Genomic DNA, 24,081 nt, shown 5'->3' with positions numbered 1-24,081 from the left:
CACGTATAAAAATTGCGGTTTTTATCCAACGCAATCATAGGTTTTAACGTTGTTTTCAATTTAGACTTGTGTATATATATATATATATATATATATATATATATATGAAATCCGGATATGGTGTACTAATTTTGGCACCTTTTGTTTTGCGGTATACCATCTTTTCCGCAAGTTTATTGTTTTCTGTTTGTTATTGAATTAATAATTTTAAAAGATCCATTTTGTAACATCTTGTGATCCGTTTATTTGGCAATCGCCAATGGCAGTCAGCAGGGTTTAAGAACATCCGTTGTTCGACCTGCTACTCAAATGCGTTTTGTTAAAATATACTTTTTCACTTTTTAGGTCTTTTGAAAAATGTTGTTTGTGCTGTATTTAGACCCCTCTACCAAGAAATTTGTTTTGCATGCACACGTATAAAAATTGCGGTTTTTATCCAACGCAATCATAGGTTTGAACGTTGTTTTCAATTTAGACTTGTTTATATTTTTTCGTTTGGGCTTGTATTATATTTTCCTTCGGGTTTATATGATCCGTTCAACCTATTTCGACTCTTTAAAATTCAAGAGTCTATCCTAAATTGAGGTAAATTATATGGCCTTCCAAATACCGTTTCGATCCCTAACATCACTGAAGAGACATTAATTGTCGAAATCCGGATATGGTGTACTAATTTTTGCACCTTTTGTTTGTGGTATACCATTTTTTCCGCAAGTTTATTGTTTTCTGTTTGGTATTAAATTAATAGTTAAGATCCATTTTGTTACATCTTGTGATCCGTTTATTTGGCAATCGGCAATTGCAGTCAGCAGGGTTTAAGAACATCCGTTGTTCGACCTGCTACTCAAATGCGTTTTGTTAAAATATACTTTTTTACTTTTTAGGTCTTTTCGAAACTGTTGTTTGTGCTGTATTTAGACCCCTCTAACAAGAAATTTGTTTGCATGCACACGTATAAAAATTGCGGTTTTTATCCAACTCAATTTTTATACGTGTGCATGCAAAAAAATTTCTTGTTAGAGGGGTCTAAATACAGCACCAACAACAATAAATATATATATATGGCCAATCCCATCAAAACACTACTTGTTTATGGAATTGTGCTTATTTATCTGTATTACATTTCTGAGCCTGAATCAGTGTAACGCGGAATGGTTAACGTTGTCGTGTATCATTTTTAGTATTTGTGGTGTTAAAGGGAGAAGTAGATGCAAGTATTTCAACATGAACTTTTCTAATTTTGTGTAATGAAGCTATATGTGTTGTTTTTTATTTACTTAGTACTTGTTTTCATCTCAAAACACTCATGATTTTCTTTAGCATACATAAAACAAAATTGAGAATTGAAATAGGGAATGGTGTCAAAGAGACAACAACTCGACAAAAGAGCAGAAAACATCCAAAAGCCACCAATGGATCTTCAGCACAGCGAGAAAATCCCGCACCCGGAGGCGGGTTCCAGCTTGCCCCTAAACAAAAATGTGTGCACATTGATTTATATTAACGAATGATGTCCCTATACTGATGATAAAAATTAGTAAATGTTTTGACAAGTTTGTAAAGTCGGAAACCCTGGTGTAATAATTTTTCTTTCGTTGAAATCAAAAATGTTACATACACGAGCGAATCGAACAAGTTCAAACATATAAACACCATAAGATGATATAAAAATGGAGAAATAACAATAGGTAATAAAGAATCATCTCTTGTATTGTAAATATTGGTATTAATAGTTATCAAAGGTACCAGGCTTATAATTAAATACGCCAGACGCGCGTTTCGTCTAGTACATAAGACTCATCAGTGACGCTCAGATCAAAATAGTAAAAAAGCGAAACAAGTACAAATTTGAAGAGCATTGATGACCCAAAATTCCAAAAAGTTGTGCCAAATACGGCTAAGGTTATCTATGCCTGGGATAAGAAAAACCTCAGTATTGCGAATAATTCATACTTTTGCAAACAGTAAATTTATAAAAATGACCATATAATTGATATTCATGTCAACACCGAAGTGCTGACTACTGTGATACTCTCGGTGACGAAACGTCCAGCAGCAGTGGCATCGACCCAGTGGCGTAAATAGTTATCAAAGGTACCAGGCTTAAAATTTAATACGCCAGACGAACAGCTTCTCGTTAAAGATTAACATATCAAGATCCCGGAAAGGGCAGTATTCATTCTTAGCATTAGCTTTATAATTTAACACAAAAATATATACGACAGCTTGAAAAACAAGAATGTGTCCATAGTACACGGAAGCCCCACCCGCACTATCATTTTCTATGTTCAGTGGACCGTAAAATTAGGAGTCAAAACTCTAATTTGGCAGTAAAATTAGAAAAACCATATCACAGGGAACATGTGTACTAAGTTGCAAGTTGATTCGACTTCAACTTCATCTAAAACTACCTTGACCAAAACAAATAACCCAAAGCGGGACAGACGGACGAACGAACGGACGCACAGACCGAAGAACATAATTCCCCTAAATAAGGCAAAAAAATTGTTTAACAATTATGGAGTTACATGTATAAACAAAATTTAAAGTATCGTTAACAGCACCTTAAGAAGGGCTCCGTCTTCTTAATTAATAAATTGACATAAGCAGGGTAATCCAGGCTTCCTTTTGTTTAAGATTTCAAAGAAGCAGATCTATTTGAGTTTAACAAAATGAAGAACTGCTTAACAATCAACAACAAGGTAAACGACAAAAGTGTTGAAAGTATAGGGAACATTGTAGATACTGCCTTAAATTAAAGATATACACTCAGATACAATACACGCATTGGTCGATAAAATTATATTCTAACTCCTTTTAGTCTACTATCCAATAAAAGTTCCTGTCAACAACCTCAACTAAGACTGAGTCTATACTAACTTTGAGACAACTATCTGGTGTTTTTAAAGCTTTATCCAACACTTTCCATATATTATTCTAAGATACTATATCGAAGCCATATATAGAGTTACTATATTTTGTTTATGGTATGATTGTAAAGTAGAAAGGTTTCATCTGGTCCTGACCTCATTTGCATGAATCATTGATGATGTCCGGTGTATGTGATATGCATGTGTAGTAACACCTCCCGATATTACTGACTTGCAACATAAATTCAATCATAGGTAAGACAGGAAAAACATTTCAGTGAGTGCACTCTTGTTCATTAACTTACACTTTTTGTGCTTAATTTGAAATTATATTTTTCTTTTTGTAAAATACAATTAATGTTTCCACAATACAAAGCATTCCCCTGTGTATAGTTTCAGGATGTGTTAGTGTAATTGTTCATCAGTGATAATATTGTTGATAATTTAGAACTTAACCAACAGATCTTTCATAATCCATTCGTTTGATGTGTTTGAGTTTTTGATTTTGGCATTTTATTAGGAACTTACCGGTTTGGATTTTCCTCGGAGTTCAGTTTTTCTGTGATTTTATTTTTTTTCAAAGCAAAGTTTAGCTTGATTCACTGCAACACTATTTACAGGTCAATGCCATTAATGCTTTTTGCAAAAAATGAATCATGTTTATCCGACAAGAAATTGTTTACCTGTATACAAAAATATCAAATGTCGGAGCAAGGTGACTACCCACCAGTCAAAATAGACTGATAGGAATGAGTAACATGTGATTGGGTTAAACTAGATTAATGTTATAAAACTAAAACACGCTTTTACTAGAGAAATTAAAAGCCTGTATCGATCTCCTAGCATTCTTAGTAAAATTGCTACACGAATGATTAAATTGAATTGAAATTGGGCCGGCCTTCATCTTGTTGTATTGATCATTTTATAGGAGGATTTTGTTTATTCATTATAGTTGTCAAACGTTTAAGAAAATTAAAACGAAGATGGACTAAAACTGAGATTAAGTGACAACTCTTATAAGGAGTCAATTGAGATTTAAACAATTTCCTCCGTTTTGACTTATTTGTGGAATTTGTGTTCCATGTTTTAGACTATAATTGCCAGAATGCAGGGTCCGGTTAGAAACCCAATTAATTACGGACGTAACAATATTATGTGTTTCTCTTGTTGTTTTGCTTTATTGTTACGCAAGATTGATTAATAGTTTAACAGACGATGGTTTTGTTGCTCCACAATCCTTGGTTATTTTTTATAATTATAATTATAATTAAAAACCAATCTTTCAGAGAGAAGTTAAAGGAAGGTCTTTCCGTCCCTAATGTAAAGAGATAGGAAAATATTCACTTCATGTTTGTCTCAATACCTTTGCTTAAAATCCATTTAACTTGAGCTTTGCTGCCCCAACGATGTCTTGTTTCTTTGCTTTCCAACAGTTCTAAAATGGTTTAGAACTATTCTTACGAATCCTGCATTGATGATGTCATTAATATAATTCCGTTATTGTTTATATTCTTTGTAGCTTCAAGTTTGTTTTGCATCTTTATGAAATTTTGCTTTCCATTTGAGCATTTTGCGTAGTTTTCTGTTTAATCATGGAACTGGGTGTGGTTTTTTTTTTATAATTGTTGATGGAACATTGATGTCAATCGATGCTTGTACTCCTTTCTTGAAGATTTGCCTTTGTACATCGCGGGTCAGTGACTTAATTAAAGTACCTACAGCTTATTTTAAGCCTGGATTTTTAGTATTCGTATTGTCATCTGATAAAGTCATGCTGATTATAAGGTGCACAGTTTTTTACTGCTTTTCAAATCTTTCTGTTTGAACCCGTAGACGCGAAACTTGTTAAGCATTTGTAATATTAATTTTGTGGACAACATTTAAAGGGGTTTGGAATGGTGTAATTTTTTATCATCATCATTCACGGACCTATACTAGTTTTATATAAAGTTGAATTCTTGAATTCGTTGTGTTTACATAATGCCAGCTAACAAGTTGGAAAGTACTTTTTTTTAATTTTAAGGCTGGATTTTTAGTATTCGTATTGTCATATGATCATCATAAAAGTCATGCTGATTATAAGGAGCAAATTTTATTCTTCTTTCAAAATCTATGTTTGAATCCGTCCTGGTTTTCTTACTACAACCGGATACTGCATGTGACAAATGGAATTATTGAATTAAGTAGTGTCAATCCCTGTATAATGACCAAGTTCAGGTGTGATTAAGACCCGTTTATATAGTAAATCCCATTTACACTGCTTGGTGATGCACCTGACAGAGGTGGAGCGTACAGTTTAGGCTACAGGTAACATATGCTATTGGTATCGCTTTGGATTAGACCCGTAACCTGTTAATTATTGGTAATATTAATTATGTGGAAAACAAAAGGGCCTGGAATGGTGTAATTTGTAAACTAATCAACACCATTGTCCTATTCTATATAGCTTTGTACTAGAGTCATACTTTCATTCTAGCTTAAAAAGTTACAAGCCACAAGAAAGCTTAGGTTGACTTCATCATCATTTGAACTTTTTTTGCTTAGACATGTTATTTGCCAGTGTTCAACTCAAAGGGTGACATGTCAGTCTTAAGAGCTTATTCAGAGCAGCAACTAAATCACATATCATAATAAGTTTAGAGCATTTCTAATGGTTTTCAAGATAATTGTTGAATTATTATAGTAGTTTCAGAGAAATTCCAAACCCTTATAAATGCTCTTATGCTCAAATGAATATTCAGGAACTGCCTAAAGTATAAGACACCCACTTTAATGGTTCTAGAATAGGTTTCAGTGGTTTAGTTTTTGGAGTTCTTCTCTGTGTTCTACCCTAGTATACAATATCTGTGGAGTTAACCTTTCTGCTTATAGTATAAAAAAATTTAAACAATGATATAAAAAACTTGCAGGTATATAACAATTAAACACAATAATTTGATACTAATTTCATGCAATACAGTTTATAAACCAAATGATTGTGGCTAAAAGCAAAAAAAAACACTCTCAAATTTAAAATATAAATATATTTCATGTATCATTATATATAAACAAAGTGTCCTCGTCTGTTCCGTAACTTTTTCTAGCCAGGTTAAACTCAGAAATTCTGCTACAACACATATCTGAAAGATAACAATATTTATTTACTAGCTAATTTTAAAACTATTACACATCAGTACAAATGAAAAATATCCTTTTCCAATATGACAGTTTCATACAAGTATAGGATACAGACCTCATAAATACAACTGACATAAAACATTTACAAATATAATATGCAGGCAATTTTCTGTCCGATCTTTCAACTAATGATTTGGTTAAGCCCAATAAGTCCAAAACCGAATAAAATTGTAATAAAAAGGAATGTTATTACCAGTACATAAGATATCTTTGTCCTATGTTTTTAATGGATAGGTTCTTCATTGGCAATCATACCACATCATCTTTTATTATAACAAATTTGAGATATATTTGATTTTATGCCCAAATTGGCCCTAAACCAAACTTTTTTGAAAAGAAAGCCCATACTGCTGACTGTGCAGTATGGGCTTTGCTCATTGTTGAAGGCCGTACAGTGACCTATAGTTGTTAATTTCTATGTCATTTGGTCTCTTGTGGAGAGTTGTCTCATTGGCAATCATACCACATCTTCTTTTTTATATTTCTTATTTAGTTAAAATGAAATGTTGAAAATTGATTTAATACACAATATGAATTAGTAAGGCAGCTTCGTCCTCATTTAATTTGAGGTTGAGAATTGATATGAAAATGGCACTTTTAGTATTTTTAAACATACAACTTAATAATAAGAATGTGTCCATGGGAAACAGATGATGCCCCCGCTTGCATATAACTTTATATATGGAAATAACAGTAAAAGTGACACTACCCAAATTCGTAATTGATCTGAGTTTTGTGGTAATAAGCAGTGTGTATAAGATTCATAACATTTGGTTGAAGCAAACTTAAGTTAGAGAATAAATTTTGGGATTTGTAAAGGAACATAACCCTAGAAAGGTAAAAGTGATGCCACCCAAATTCAAACTTGATCTGTGTTTTGTGGTAATAAGCATTGCTTACCATTTTGGTTTTTTGGGACGTACAGACGGACAGATGGACAGACAGATGGATGGGCCAACATACAGACGGACAAGGGTAAAACTTAATGCCCCCTCTACTACGGTGGGGTCATAAAAAAAATTTCATTAAAAATAATTATCATGTTTTTGACTTTGTGAAACCTGAAACATAATGTTTCTTATATATTTTTTTTCTCCAGCATTAGTGTTTAAAACCAAGTTTTGTTTGCTGTAGGTATAAAATATACCTTTATTATAAGAAGGGTTCTTGTAAAATATTCTATGTTTCTTCCTGTCAAAACCACACAAAACAATGTAATGACCTATAAAAGAAATGGATATTAAAAGTGAGCATGTTAACAATAATAAAGATACATGTATTCAAATCATCAATGCCATCCCTGCCCTTATCACAAAATAATGAATTATATTTAGCAGTTATGATTTCCGATGTAGAGTTAACAGCAAAAGTTCTAATAATTTTTCTGTTTTGAATGTATACGTTGCATGTTGACATCAGAACCAAAAATCCTCTAATCATGCTAAGTGACACACTATAAGTCTATTCAAAATGCAGTTTTCCTGCATAATCTGCAAAAAAATAATTTGAAGAATAGGTTACAAGGTTAATTTGTTATCTAAAATATTGTATGTTTACCTTAAAGTCAACAGGAATACACAAAACTTTCAATGGTTCTATCATATTGATTATGACAAAAATGGCATCTCACTTCCATTTCGCCAATAAAATTAAACTGATCAAGCTTCCATTAACGTAGACCATATGTAACATTAAATAAACAGAGCATACAAAAAATATTCTCTCAAGCCAATTCTTTATATCTTAAAAAAGTCTGAGCACATTTTTTAGACTATCGATAATGAAACAAAAATAAGCTGAATGAAATGGAAAAATCTGTTCATCCTATGATAAAAAAATAAATCAATAGATGAAATAAGAGACACACTTTAGGGTTCTTTTAATGTAATCTGTTTTTGTAATGTTATGTTATCTGAGATGATCACAACTTTGCATATGACAACTTGAGCATTATAATCTTATTTTGATCAATGATGACATGTATGACAAGTGAACCAAATAATCCCAAAAAAAACAAACGAGGAAAATAAAAATTGCAAAGGAATTCAAATCAAAATCTTCCATTTTAAGACATGGTATTTTGTCAGGTCCATTTTAACTTCCAAATTTATGTTTACCTTGGTATCTATCGCAGCATTTTGTACAGCGTTTTAAACATGTCAAACAACTGATTCCCTGTAAAAAAAAAGATAATGATTGCACTTACTTCTCGTGTTTGACTGGGCAGAATGTACATTTTTAGTTAAAATTGCCCTTTTTGACAACTTTATCATTTCATTTGAGGAGCAAAATTACTTTTTAAAATATTTACTATTATCTGTACTGAGCTTTTATATTCCAATTATGCAAAACAGATTGATTGTTACAATAATATAGATAATACCACAATTTGACCTAAATGTGCTGATTTTACAGTGAAATAATATTATGCATGCATTGCCCAAATCATTTCACAAAAAAATCGTTTTCCTTTCACAGGCTATCATGAGTTAAAATTTTAGTTTGGCCCAAAGCTGAACACATAACTACTTCAGGAAATCTTGGAAATATTTTACGTTTGGATAAAAGCTGAACACTTTACTAATATAGCAAAAGGAGTAAGTTCTGTAAGGGCAATATTTGGCCCTTAATATCAAGTCAATTTTTTCAAGATAAAAAATGTTTCAGGTTGATGAAAAGACATGTAAGAAAGTGAAATAGAATAACTTTTGCCAAGGTATTCATATAAAGCGTTGAAATTTACACCCCAAATTGAGATTTGGATTTCAACCAAATTTAGGCCTAGGAATCATAATGTGCAGGCTTCGACAAACTCAATACTCGAATATGATATAATAATATAATCATATAAGATAAACATAATGTTAAAGATCCTTTTTGTTGATACAGGCGCTCTATGTTTCCAATCCTAAAAATCTATGGAAATTCACCTGGTTTTATTGAATTTTCTTGGAAAATCAATTTGTGTGCTTTTTGTGATGTCACAAAAAGAACATTAATACATAAATTTTCAACAAAAAGACAAATTTCCTAGCTATTAGTTGTTTTAGCTATGATTAATTGTGATATTGGTCAACAAATACTAATTTGAAATATAAGCTAGAAATAGGGGTCATTTTATGGCCTTATCGAACCTACTCATTTATTACTGCAACTTATTTAATTTCACGACTTCTGTTGATTTGACAATATGTAAACCAACTTATGATGTCAATGAACAGAAGTATAAGAACACGCAATACACAGTCCTCAAAATAGGTTAAAAAAATCTGGTTGCCATTTGGCCACCAAATATAAAATTTCAGTGGCCAAATCAAAATTTAGGTGGCCAAGGCAGTCATTTCAGGACACCTAAAAATTTGCTATGAAAGAGCATAACATAAAGGCTAGTCATAAGTCTCTAAGAGAGCATATTACTTAAAATTTTTCTATAGGAAATAGAAGTTAGTAGCTTACATGACCATGAATGGTGGTTGTAATAAAAAGTTTGAACAGCTTATTTCTGATGCAGATGGTTATTGTGTACCGAGGTAAAAAAAAAAACAGCATGAACAGTAAGTGTGTTTCCTGTTGCATACATGTACCCTAAAATAAAAGGGAAGGTAGGTAGGCTAGTGATTTTTTTAATTTTTCTTTTTGGCCAGCTTGCATTTTGTTTTTTGTGTACCAGAATCCTTTATTAACACCACAGAATGGCATCGGTAAAACTTTACCTAGACCCCTTTCTCATGTTTGAGGTGTTTTTCATAATTAATCCTTTTTGTCTCATCAACAGCGGTATAGATAACGATAACCAAGATATTTGCCTCTGTTCTGCTGCAAAAATTTTGACTGTATCATTTCAACATTTGTTTCGTTTTGTTGTTGTATAAATGGCTGTCTTTACTCATGGTCGATGAAATGCTTGACACTTATAAAAATCACCTCATTTGCAAGCTCATTTCTAATCCTGCAGTAGAAATGTATTTTAAAATCCCTAACAGGGTAGGTCCCCCAAAAAAACCTGGAAGAGGTTATATTCGCCAAATGGCCACTAACAGTTGCCTGTGGGTTTTCTAGGTCGCCTAGGCAACTGTTTTAGTAGTCTAAATTGAGGGCTGATACACAAAACATTTTCATGTAAGTATAAATACCTGGCTTCACATTCATGACATTCTGAATGTAACAGTAGCCTATTTTCCTTTTTTTTAAACTTTACAGGACCAAATGCATGTATATCCAAATTGTATTTTTTTTGTGATCACACTGTACATACTCTAAATAAAACCAGTCAGGCAGAGCACATCTTCATACTTACTAGTTTGTCACACCATATACACTCCAGGTATGACCAGTCAACCAATGCAATGACTAAGTTATCTACTTCCAAATGATTCAAAATCTCATCCACTGATACACTTCTGGAAAAATAAACAACATACAGATAACTTATATTACACTTCTTAAACTTTTCTAACTATTCATGACTACTGTGGTCTATGGATTGATTATTATTCATTGGCTACCCATTTTGTTGATTTCATGGGGGTAGGTTAACCATGAACTTTAACAAAGTACAGAATTTCTATAGGCTTGTATGCGGATTTTGCAACACCATGAAATCAAATATTCACAAAAATACAATTTTTCTTGGTACCCATGAAAATAAATGAATCCACAGTATATATAATGTGTACATTTGCATCTTTAGAAAACAGCTTAAAAGACCATATTATTAATTGTCCTTTCTAGTTTTAGAATAGAATAGATAGAATAGAAAAAATTATTTTGATTCGGCATAGCATAAAACATACAAACATAAGCTCTGGTGAGCTTTTTAGCGAAAATTAAAACCTATACAAAAACAAATAAAACAAAGCATCATGCACATATACTGCAAACCAACTTATTTTCGCGAACATTTTATTTTCACGACTTTCACGAGTAGAAAAATAACGCGATTATAAATCATTGCGAATATGTATAATTTAGATCTTTCCTTATTAAACTACATCAAGTAAATTAGAAAATCGCGAAATTAAATAGCCGCGAAGTGGACTAGAAAGGGTAAAAAGCGAAATAAAGTATCCGGGAAAATAAGTTGGTTTACAGTAAAACATACAACAGAATAAAACTAAGCAACAATCAAAATTTCTAGCAATCTTATATTAAAATTTATAAATTTAAAATAGAACTAGTACTGTTTGACAAAAATCCATCAACAGCTCATGTGGCAAGCGCCTCTATGGATCATCTGACAGCAAGTCAGCAGAGGTAAAAAAAATATTTCAAAATAAGCGCTAGATAAAAAAAGCAATTCATTTATGCTAAAAATTTGAGTTAATAGATAAATATGGAAAGCAGTATAATAATAAACTAATTAAATCTAATTAAAAATGAGTTGCAGAGCTGACAGTATAATGGCGAAGACTTATACATCAAATGCATGCAGAACATTGACATTTCGAACCATTCCAAGACCAGGGATGGGCACGATTACTGACAAATGTAATCGATTAATAATCGATTACATGAAGGATTTTTGTGTAATCGATTAATAATCAATTGCAATCGATTACTTTATCAAAAGTAATTACATTACTTTTCGATTACTGTCAATTACATGCTACAAAATTACAAAAAAATAATAAAGTAAGTTAAACACAATATTGTTGCTAAACGTTTGTATAGTGGAAATTTTGAACTTTACCAAAAACAGCATTTAAAGCATTGTTTCCAAATTTTAAGTTGACAGTTGTTTTCTAGATGGATTCTCTTACTGAGGATCAGAAATATTCAAAAATTCTTGAAATTTTGGCTTTCAACATGAATGAGAGATGACATCGCATTGCATCAAACACTTATCTATATTGTAGATTTTTTCATAAATTTTTCTTTCATACTGACTTAAGTTAGCTTTTTGTTTTTTACTAATTAAAAACAGGTATATTTTAACATAGTTAATTACAATGTTGGAATTTTCCTCTGAAAAAAAAATGTAAAAAAGGTAGAATAATTAATTAGTTCAGCTAATTTTACAGATCGAAATTTATAATTATAATGACATGCATGAATTAATCCTTTTGTTTGGATAATCACCCTAATTACAGGTTATAAAACTGCCAATGGAGTACACTTTATAACCTGGGGCAAAATAATGTAAATCTCCTTCTTAATTAGAAATAATTGAAAAGAAAACAAAGTCTGCATCTTATTGATTAGAAGTCTTTGATCATCTGATTAGTAAAGACAAGAAGTTTGTTTAGTTTTTTTTATTCTCTATTCAATTTATAAACAATATATATTTATAGTGTCAAAATGGGATACATGTATCTATTTCTGAAAAAGAATTTCAATGCATAGCCATTGGTTCATTGTTGTAAGGATTTTGTGTACTTTCTAAATTTTTATATCATAACATTATAAGGAATCAACTGTGTATCTATTCTAAGCTAAAATTTCAATTCTTATTGAAAATTATGCTTTAAGGAATTAAAAAAAATATAAGCTTACTACTTTAATGTAGTACAGAACTTAACTTAAGACTCATTTCTTATTTTAAATCTATTTTCTTATTTCAAATCTATTTTCTTATTTTAATATAAAAGGTCTTGAATTATTGACAAGCACATAAATTCATTTGTTTCAAAAGCTAGATATAAAGTAAAATTTGGTAGGGGATCTGGTTGATCATATTGCAGCTTGAGACAAAATAGAAATAAGGCAGTTGATAAACTCTTCAGTTATTTTAATACATTCTATTTTATCTGTACTATAAAGTGATGAAAACATACATATTTTCATTTAATATAGGTTATATTTCATCAAACTGTTTTACTAAAGTAATCGAAATGTAATCGAAAAGTAAACTATGATTACATCATATTTTTTGCTGTAATCGATTAAATTACGATTACATGTAATCGAAGATGTCTTCGATTACAGATTACTGTCGATTACTGGAAAAAATGTAATCAATTACAATCGATTACGATTACAAATTACGATTACCCCATCCCTGTCCAAGACTGAATCATGTTCTTAAATTGAGAAAAACTGTTTTCCGTCCTGAAATGGTCTGTTCCAGAGTGTAGCTGCAGCATATTTATACGATTTTTTACCATAAGTAGATGTTTTTACCCGGGGAACATCTTATATATTATTATAACTAAAAGAGTATTTTGTAGATTTAATTTTTAGAAAACTGCAAACAATATTATTCAAAATCTTCAAAATTCTAGAACCATACTCCTGATTCTGCGCACCAGGAGAGTTGACACCTTTGCCTTATCCACAAGTTGTACATATGTGGAGTTGTAGTCATCATACACAAATCGTAGCTGCTCTTTCTTGCATTTTTTCTAATTTTGTGGTATTTTTTTCAGTGCATAAATGCCAAGTCAAAGGGCAAAAGTTATAATTACTCATAATAAAAGTATGAAATATAGTGAGTTTATTTAATTTGGAAAGAAAAGGTCCCAAACGTTTCAAAATATATAAGCCGCTGAGATGCCTTTCTACACAAATTACTAATATGTAAATCAAAATTTAACTAGTAGTCAATCTCTATGCCTAACAATTTAACCATGTTAACCACAGTTTCGCAAGATAAATTAGAATTTTGAATACATGTATGTATTGATGGGCTCTTCTCAAAAGTCTTTTTGCTAACTGCTAACACCTGGAATTTGTCAGGATTAGCTTGCATTTTATTAAATTTAAACCAATCAATCAATTGTTTGGTTTCATCTTCTAATGTAGATATTAGCTTGTCAAAATCAAGACTACAGAACGATAATGTGTAGTCATCTGCGTAGTTATACAATGAGCTCTGCTTAAAAAAATAAAAAATATCGTTTATAAAAACGTTTAAAAAAAAGAGGTCCAAGAATAGAACCCTGTGGCACACCTTTTTTAAGGTCAAACCAACCACTTAGTATGTTGCCAACTTTTATTTGTTGTTTTCTATTGGATAAATATGAATTAAAAAGGAATACTGAATGAGAAGATACACCATAAAAGGACAATTTGTCAAGTAAAATTTCATGAGGTAAGCAATCAAAAGCTTTAGAGAGGTCTCTTAAAACTGCGGCTTTGTAATGATTTTTATCAAGGGCCTCTCTCCAATCCTCAATAAGTCTAAGTAGTGTGGTCTGACATCCATGACCTCGTCTAAATGCACACAAATATGGATTAAAATTTTGGTCCAGTTGAGTTGAGTTTCTAAAACTTTTTCATATAACTTGGAAAAAATTGGTAGAACACTTACTGGTCTATAATTAGTTTTTAATAAAGGATCATTTTTTTTATGAAGTGGAGTTACTTGTGCCTCCTTTAGTCTATCTGGAAATACACCAGAGTCAACAGATTAATTTATAAGATCTGTCAGCTGTGGCGCATACAGATTAACTATGTTTCACAATTTTAGCTGGAATTCCATCACAGCCAGTAGCCTTTTCAATATCTATTTAATTTATAATCTTTTCTACCTTCTCGGTGGTAGTTCTTTTAAATTCAAAATTTATCTCAGGGTCTCTATGATTTTGTATCTCTAAGATGCTGGGATGTGAAGTTTGATCATATATGACATCTTTTCCGATTTCCTCAGCTACAGTTGATAAAGGTATTAATGTGTTCTGTAACTTGTTTTGTATCAGTCACAATTTTGTTGTTTTCACTCAACTATATTTTGTTGGCCTGAGTGACATTTTTTAGAGAAAAAAGGTTTTATAGTTTCTAAAAATCACATGATTTTGCACCACCGGAACATCTATTTAAGAAATAATTTTTCATTGATCTCCTTTTTAAATTTTTGACCAGATTTCTTTGTTTTCTAAATTTTTCCCAAGTTATTCTATTTCTATGTTTTGTGTAACTTGAATATAACATATGTTTACGGTGAATAGCTTTTCTCAAATCATTATTAATGCATGGGAGCGGATTTTTTCTAGGGTATCTTGTTTTTAAAGTTGCACATTTTTATCTAGTATATTTATGAAATTCTTTTCAAAATTCATATAAATTTCATTTATTTCATGTTCAGTTTTTTTGTCAAATGTTTTAGATATTTTAACTTTTTGTAAGTCACTGTTAAAATATTAAATATCAAAATTTCTGTAACTTCTGTGTGTTATTTTTCTTTTTTCATGTACAGGCAAGTTACCTTTTATTGTTGTTGATATTAAATTGTGACAATCACTCACACCTGTTGGAATTAGAGTATAGAGTTTATGTTGAAATAAAGTAGTAAATGAACAAAATTCTTTTATGTAGTGTTGAGTGACTGATAATTACAGATTGAATAACTAATCCAAAAATTCAAATTTAGTAAAATATTCAACGAGTGACCGAACAACACATTAATTCACAAATGCATGTATCATTGTTGTTTGGTCACAAGTTGAATATTTTTCTCTATTTGAATTTGAAGTTATTCTTTTTATTACATTGACATTTTTTGGAAATAAAGTAGAAAACGCAAGAAACTATATCTTTTTCCACGTGTTTTCAACTTGTTTTGGTGGAAGGTCATTGACAACGTCATGACAACACACGTTTGACGTCAGAGGAGTGAAATAATTGGATTAATTTCACGTGTGAAGTTATCTGTTTTTATTTCACTGGAAAATCACGGCAATCAATGTAATATAAATTCACAATATCTACACAAAAATTCTCGAAACTTTCATTGTAAATATTTTTTAATTCATTTTCTAATTGATAATTTAAAACAAACAGGATGTAGTTGAAATAATTTGTATCAACTCTTACATCATCAACAGGATTTGTCTTTTTTGTCAAAATTATGCTTCATAAATTTTTAATATGTTTTTGCTAGTATTTTCAGTATACCTATTAGAGTGTCCTATAATGATTTGTGTATGCCCCAAAATTACTATTTTCAAAAACCTTGAGTTGTAAATTTCTGTAGAGCTGAGCAAGAGAAAAACACAAGAAAAAAAAATTGAATTGTATTATACTCTTTAAATTATTATTACAGTAAATTTATCAAAAACATTATCAGAAATATTTTGTACCATGGTTTTAAATTACCAACCCTTTCTCAACAACTATTCCTTTTGATTCTGCTTCCTGAAACAATGTGTTCACTCTGTTCTCATCTTTTGTAAAACTTGCCTTGTAAAATGCCTATTGAAAAAGAATAAAATGCTCCGCTGGGCGCAGCTTGATACGACCGTAGAGGTCGAACCCTGAACAGTTGGGGCAAGTATGGACACAACATTCAAGCTTGATACACACTGACTTTGGATTGTGATTAAATATTTGACACAGCATAGGTTTCTGACACAGAATGAATGTGGTCTAAGAACTTATTATTTGCTTTTAAATATAAATCAGAAATAACCAATTTAAAATGGAAAATTTTAAAGAAAAAAAAAGGAAAAAAGGAAAAAAAAATCCCTCCCCCAAAATTTTTTGGACCCCCTTATGATTCATTACCCCAAAACTCAATCCCAGCCTTCCCTTTGTGGTATGGTACCTTGCAGTACAATTTCAGAGAGATCCTTACACTTGAACACAAGTTATTGTCTGGAAACTAGATACATGCTTGTTTTTTTGCCCCTTTTTTGCCCCAAATTCCTAAACGTTTAGGGCAATTACCCTCAAACTCAAACCCAGCTTTCCCTTTGTGATATGGAACCTTGTAGTACAATTTCATAAAGATCCATACACTTACACACAAGTTACTGTCCTGAAACTAAAAAAAATGCTTGTTTTTTAACCCTTTTTGGCCCCTAATTTCTAAAATTTTGAGGCAATTCCCCCCAAAACCAATCACAGCCTTCCCTTTGTGGTATGGTACCTTGCAGTACAATTTCAGAGAGATCCTTACACTTGAACACAAGTTATTGTCTGGAAACTAGAAAAATGCTTATTTTGGCCCCTTTTTGGCCCCTTATTCCTAAACGTTTTGGGCAATTACCCCCAAACTCAATTTCAGCTTTCCCTTTGTGATATGGAACCTTGTAGTACAATTTCAGAAAGATCCATACACTTATACACAAGTTATTGTCATGAAACTAGAAAAATGCTTGTTTTTTGCCCCTTTTTTGGCCCCTAATTCCTAAAATTTAATTTTTGAAGCAATTACCATCAAAATCAATCCCAGCATTCCCTTTGTGATATGGAACCTTGTGGTACAATGTCAGAGAGATCCATACACTAACACATAAGTTATGTCTGGAAGTTACAAAAATGCTTATTTTTGGCCCCTTTTTGGCCCCTTATTCCTTAACTGTTGGTACCATAACCCCCAAAATCAATCCCAACCTTCCATTTGTGGTATTGAACCTTATGGCAAAATTTCATAGAGATCAATTCACTTAAACTAAAGTTAGAGTGCGAAAACCAATGTGTCTTCGGACGACGACGACGACGATGACACCGGCGACGCCGGACGAAGATGACGACGCCATACCAATATACGACCGCAAAATGTTTTTGCGGTCGTATAAAAATGTTCATAAATTAATTAAATAGTAGTTGATCAATTATCATTTTAGTTATACGACAGAAAAACAAAAATACTACACTACCATGCATCAAACTAATATGTCATATGTGATAAAAAAAAAAAATTCTTATTACAATTCTGCATGAAAGAAAGATTTTCTACAATCCCCTGCTTTGTACTAGAACCACCCGCTGAGCTGAATTTTTAATGTGCTAGTACACAAGGTAACAGTCTACAGGAAGACATGCCACCCTACCCACACAATCATATTATTCTGACTCTGAGCAACCAGTCTTTGCTCTTACTGATCCTAAATGCTGAGTGATTTGTAGAGAAGCAGCCAATACCAATTTCCAAGTCTATGGTTTGACCTGGCAATGGATTAAACACAATACATCCTGCACTTGAGGCAAGCATGCAACCACAAGACCACTGAGGTGGTTTAAGATACAGAATGGACCCTCTAAGAACCTTGTATTTTTAATATTATAAAATTTTAGTTTATAATCAATCTGTTCATAATTTTTGTAAGTGCTCACACAAATATACGTTTATGTTGTCATAGTAACTTCATACTACCATGATTGGAAGTGAGTTAATTCACAAGCAAACTAACATGTAGATTTAAAGCCATCAAAGAGGAAGTGAGGAATGCAATGAAAATATTTCTGACAACTAATATTAATCTAAAATGTGCTTAACCATGATTTTAAAATACCTTTCGATACTGAAATAGCAGAACTTGAAAATCATTTGTAGTTTCACCAAAAATTGTGAGACATGTATTTATCATTATTATATGAATACAGTAAATTCAGAAATTTTTGCATACATTTATTATATTAATTGTCCATCAAGCAAAAAAAATGTGAGATAAATAATTGTGATTTCAGATAATTTTGCATACCGGGTACAAGTAAATTGTATCAAAATTTAAAATGTTAGGTTTTTTTTTTGGAAAAAACTATCCAATCACAATGTTCACAATATTACAAACATTGCAAACATTTCTGAATTGAGAGTATTAAGTTTTTACGTTTTTGTGTATTATAATGATGTTTTGTACTTTATAAACAGAAAGCAAATAGATACTTACAGATGTACCATATCCTTTATCTACTCCAAGTGTGGTCGTTGTTAATCTGTTCTTAATACCATACTTCTGTAGAAGGAAGGCCAAGTCAATTGTCCACACACTAAATATAAAAAGTAATTATCAAAAAGACAGCTACCTCAGAAAAAGATAGAACATCTATATGAAAGTTAAGATACTAAATAGATAATTAAAGACTGTCAATAGGATAAGCCAGGACTGCCATTTACTCCATTACCCCTCACTTCTGCCCTTTGAGCACAACAATATACCCTTTTGTGTTTATAAAAATTAACTTTTTCAAATTACATAACTATCAATGTTTCTGGTGAAATTGGTTCCTAACTACCCAATGTAGCTTTGGACAGTTTAATGACCTCTATGGGCAGCTGACTTCTGCTAATTAAGTGATCACAGATAACTGAACAGGTAATAGATATTTTTAAAAAAGGTTCATCTGCAGGTATTGGTTAATATAGTCATGCTTAAATCATGAAATTTACAAAAAGAGTACAGACAAACCAGTGAATCTGGAAAAGTTTTAAAGCATGGTAGATCCTAGATAAATAAAATACAAATGCATTATTGAATGATGTTATGTTTTGAATAAGTACAAAAAGTTTATAGTTACCTATCTCCACAGCCTAACTCTGTGTGATCTTCCTTGTAAATCTTACTGTCATCTATACCTAAATGTCTGTGAAACAGAAAAAAAAAATGTATTTAGTAAACTGGTGGCTCCAATATTCGACCTTTAACCTTGACGGGCAACCTTGCGACCTGACGTCTTGTTTAAAAGGAACTGTGAACTTTAACAGTAAACAAAGGTGTATTGTTAAACAAAAAGAATTGCTAAAGTGACCTGGTCACCTGAGGCAATTTCTAAACATGACCTTGTGACCTAAAGGGATACCCTATTGGAGCTTACATATAAATTATTTTATAATTGCCAGTCTAGAGTCAGATATAGGTCATACTGTGTCAATCCTGTGGTGTTCAGTGGCTGTTTTCTGTTTTAGATGTTGTTGAAACATATTCTTCCGAATTGTTTTTTACTCATCCTAAAATCACTTCTTTATCTCCTGTTCCATTGTGCACAAGACTCCCCATTGTATGTACCATTCTGTATGTGTCTGTCCCAAGTCAAGAGCCTTTAATTCAGTGGTTGTTGTCTGTTGCTGTGTTACATATTTGTTTTTCGTTCATTATTTTGTACATAAATTTGGCCGTTTTCTCGTTTGAATTGTTTTACATTTGTCATTTCAAGGCCTTTTATAGCTGACTATGCAGTATGGATTTTGCTCATTGTTGAAGGCTGTACGGTGACCTATAGTTGTTAATTTCTGTGTCATTTGGTCTCTCGTGGAGAGTTGTTTCATTGGCAATCATACCACATATTCTTTTTTATATATCCTCTTAAGACATGTATTCATTGGTTTTTTTTTTTTAATCGACAAGAGAAAAAAAACACACACACACAACAAACATAAGGATAACCCAATAATAACAAACAATTTAAAGGTTGCAAAGAGGTAGGTTCACAAACATGACAAAGGGCTAAAATTTGCCCTAAGATTTTATGTTTTTTTAATGGGCCAAAAATTCTACAAATTTGCCATAAATATAGTGGAGATATTACTATTAATGCAAAATAAGTTCTTATTGACACTTCACATTATAAATTATGAACTTATGACTCCCTTAATTATGCACTTTTTGTGTTGTAACATCTGTTTTGGTCCAACTTTCCATAATTTTTGACAAATTAAAGCGAAATTTACTTTTAGTTTCCAGAAATTTAATATAAACATTAGCACCTTTATGTTACAGAACATTATGGATCCTGGGTTGTGGCCAAGGTCCGAAAAATGCACAAAATAGTTGTATTTTGACAACTTCTTCAAAAGATGCTTACTTTGGGGCCTATAACATACTTTTATGGAGATATCTGTTTTACGTATAAATCTGCAATCCCAAGTATAAGTTTCTTACCGTAATACCATACAAACACATGCTAATCCGCAATCCCAAGAATGTTTCTGCTCAAAAGATGGCACATGTATTTCCTTTTTGTTTGAAGTTGGCTCTGCTACATATACTGTTCTATCTGAAAAAATAAAGCATATGAAGTAGAAATAAAATAAAACTTCTTAAGAGTTGTTTTCACAGCATGGGACATTTTTAAACTAGTCTGTTCTATTATTAAAATACTGTGAAATTTTGCTGCTCTTTGATTTAACCATACTGTGTGTAGCAAATTTTGGCGGGTTTTATGTTGCTCAATTGTTAGGTTTCTGTGTTTTTGTTATTGGTTTTTTTTCTATTTAGTCATGATGTTTTATGCTTTTATTGGACATGATGATCATGATTTTTTCTTTTTGCTGCTTAGTTTCATCTCTTATTTTTTTGCTCGTCTATAACCATGATAACATAAATCATTGCTTCAAATAGTTTTCAAACAACTTGTACATGTATGTAAAAATGAATGAAATAATGAATTTTTAGAGCATTGAAACTTTTGATCAACACTGACAACAGAGAAATCAATGAAAATTGATAAAACTTGATATTCATCAAGGTTTTATTTAAAAAGGAAAAAAAAATCATTTGTGCTAAATTTCAAAACTGTATATAAAAAAAGGTTTCAATGTTGACAGGTTCAGTAAATCTACAATTGAAGCTTACTTAACTTCACAATGACCTGGGCTATCTATATTTAATAATCTAATTGAACATTTTTACTTAACATAGATTATTTTCCTAATTTTGTGTGATTACAGATGGTTGCATTGTAAAGTAAATAAACATTATCTCCAATTTTTTAGACTCTCATGCATATTTTTCCTTAGAAGACAAAGCATTATCTTTCAATGTTGTCATAATTTCATGTAGACATGGTAGATGCATGACCATTTTATAAATATGCATGGGTCTTGAAGTTGGCCAATTTAGGTAACTAATATTGACTTGTAGGAGTCAATATTTGCAACTCTTTAATTTAGGTCAAATATTTCTTGCTTAACACTAATTGACTTATTGAAGTAATAATTTGTCTTAAATTAAAGGGAGACAAATCTTGAAACCTTCAAATTTAGACCTCTATGAGTCAAAAGCAGATTTAGACTTATTTATGTCTGAGCTCTGACTGAATACAAAACTTCAATGTAATTTCAAAAAGGGAAAGTCCATAAAACCTGACAAAATCAAACTTTAGACTATATCAACCAACTGTTACATGATGTATATTCCTGACTTGGTACAGGCATTTTCCAAAATTCTAAGTAACTTTTTTTTCTGGATTGGACTAGATAGTAATAAGGTCTATGTAATACCCATGAACAGGGATAATACCAATTTATAAGGATCTATATCCCAAAAGTAATTGTCAAGTTCAACCCAACATAATAATGAACATTTTATATGTCTTTTTTTACTCTTGGGTTTCCTGCATTTTAGGATAAGAGATTACTTAACAGTTATTATGTTAGAGCTAGTGCACAGGGAGTTGTTTCTATCAATGGGAATGTCGACATGCAATAGAAACAAGTGCCTCAACAGTGAGCCAGTGTTAGGCGGTAGGTCTATTCACCACCGAACACCACCGCACACATTAAAATACCATCTAACACACCTAAATATATTGTTTTCATCTTTATTGATATATTTTACTTACCTTCTGAACGACGATGAATATGTTTATACATATATATACATAAATTAATCATGTTAATAAGAAATGATAACAAGAGAACCAAAAAGGACAGTCTTGCAGGGCTGTTGTCAGAACAGTACACTTTCAAGTCTAACATTTTTTTTAAATATAATTATTGTGATAATTTCACATTAAATAAAATGTTTTAACTGATTTGAACAATTTATTTCTAATAATTGAAAAGTAAAGACCAGAAGATAATATACAATGAAATACAGACAATGTAAATCTGGAAAAAATATTGCTGGATCCGGAAGCGTTTTTTTTTAATTTTGATTCTCAACTTTAACACCACTAATGCACATAAAAATGGGAAAACATGAGAATAGGATTTAATTTTACGTAATTTAATCGATTTTATTGTTTTATTGTCATGATTGTGTAACATTACTGTTTTTCTTAAGGGTTAGTGGTCTTTTTTGAGTGTTCGGTGGTGTTCGGCAGGATGTGCGGTGGTGTTCGGTGGTGAAAACACCAACCCAGTGTTAGGTATGGGTTAGATTTTCTTACAAGTATCTGTAGACAGTGAAGTGGGACCCTCCACGATTTAACAGGTCAGGAATAACCACCAATTGGTGGATTATACCTCAATTGACGTATAATCCACCAATTGACATATATTGGTATAGACCAATTGACATATAATGCATTTTTTTTTATATAAAATGCTAGTGTGAGATAGGAGCATCATTTTGCAACTTACAACCTATTTTAACCTAAAAGAAACTGCAAATACAATTATTGATTAAATGCAATATGTTATGTCACTATACTAAACTAGGAATGTTTGACATGTTTTCATACAATAATATGGTTTTAAGAAAACAATGCTCCATTTTGGTTGAATAATTTGCTTTGAAAAACAAAGAAGAATACGCCAATTGGTCTATACCATTATATGTCAATTGGTGGATTATACGTCAATTGAGGTATAATCCACCAATTGGTGGTTATTCCTGACATGTTTAACACAAGGCCTAAAGCACAGATAAATACCAATGATATCGTTCTAGCAATTTATTTGTGAAAAGAGGCATCACAAGATATATACAGTTGAAAATGTTTATGATGAACTGATTTCCGTGTTAGACAGTTAGATAGTCAGGGATAAGGTTTTCATTTCACGAAGACTGCATCAAAAATCAAAGTATGCCCATTTAGTATGAAATTTTAATTAGAAACACTTATCTAAGGCTCTAAAAATATAAAGTAAAGTTGGCTATCGGAAATAGGACAACGTTAATTGGCTACTTAATTTCTCAAAACATAATTTTGATTTGTTTACCATTCATTCCAAGGGAGATAAATATTTGTTTAAGAAAGTCATATCGGAACGCGACGGGTTTCCGGATATGTCTATATCGTCTCAACTTGACACACGAGATAACTACCTTAAAACTTTCCACTGTTTTACAATGAATCCCAGTCGTTTATAGTTTGTCACGGGATAGAAATAATGTTTAAAATTGTAAATGTCAGTATTTGCAGTTGTTTTTTATTTGAAGTTCTTGATGGTCTGTTATCAAATTGAATAATATGATGTTCAGGTCGTTCATTATTTTGTACAGTAGTACAAGGCTCCTCTCCACAAGAGGTTTCCATCCAAGGTCCTTCATCACGGAGGCAGAGACATATATATATATACACATGTGGTGCCACATATGTATATCATATATCTCTGACAGAGGTGACCGACTTATAGTACACATATTTTATTATATGTCTCTGGTTGAAACAACTACTCCGTCCACAGTGAAAAGTACAACTCTATCAG

At 31.5% G+C, this 24,081-nt stretch overlaps 1 protein-coding gene across 1 annotated transcript; it reads right to left on the bottom strand.

Moving 5' to 3' along the window:
- Positions 1 to 5,878: 5,878 nt before the first annotated feature.
- On the bottom strand, positions 5,879 to 23,651 carry LOC127711283 (protein GUCD1-like). The gene is made up of 9 exons (XM_052217278.1): positions 23,593 to 23,651; positions 20,588 to 20,702; positions 19,227 to 19,292; positions 18,599 to 18,698; positions 16,084 to 16,175; positions 10,345 to 10,447; positions 8,165 to 8,222; positions 7,195 to 7,269; positions 5,879 to 5,989 (listed from the first exon to the last, which is right to left on the bottom strand). The coding sequence occupies exons 1-9, from the start codon at positions 23,597 to 23,599 to the stop codon at positions 5,898 to 5,900; spliced, it is 708 nt and encodes a 235-aa protein (XP_052073238.1). The 5' UTR covers positions 23,600 to 23,651; the 3' UTR covers positions 5,879 to 5,897.
- Positions 23,652 to 24,081: the final 430 nt, after the last annotated feature.

The sequence above is a fragment of the Mytilus californianus genome, unplaced genomic scaffold, assembly GCF_021869535.1.
Source record: "Mytilus californianus isolate M0D057914Y unplaced genomic scaffold, xbMytCali1.0.p SCAF_8, whole genome shotgun sequence".
NCBI lineage: Eukaryota > Metazoa > Mollusca > Bivalvia > Mytilida > Mytilidae > Mytilus > Mytilus californianus.
The sequence above is the reverse complement of the archived record's forward strand: the minus strand, read 5'-3'. Positions and strand labels throughout refer to the sequence as shown.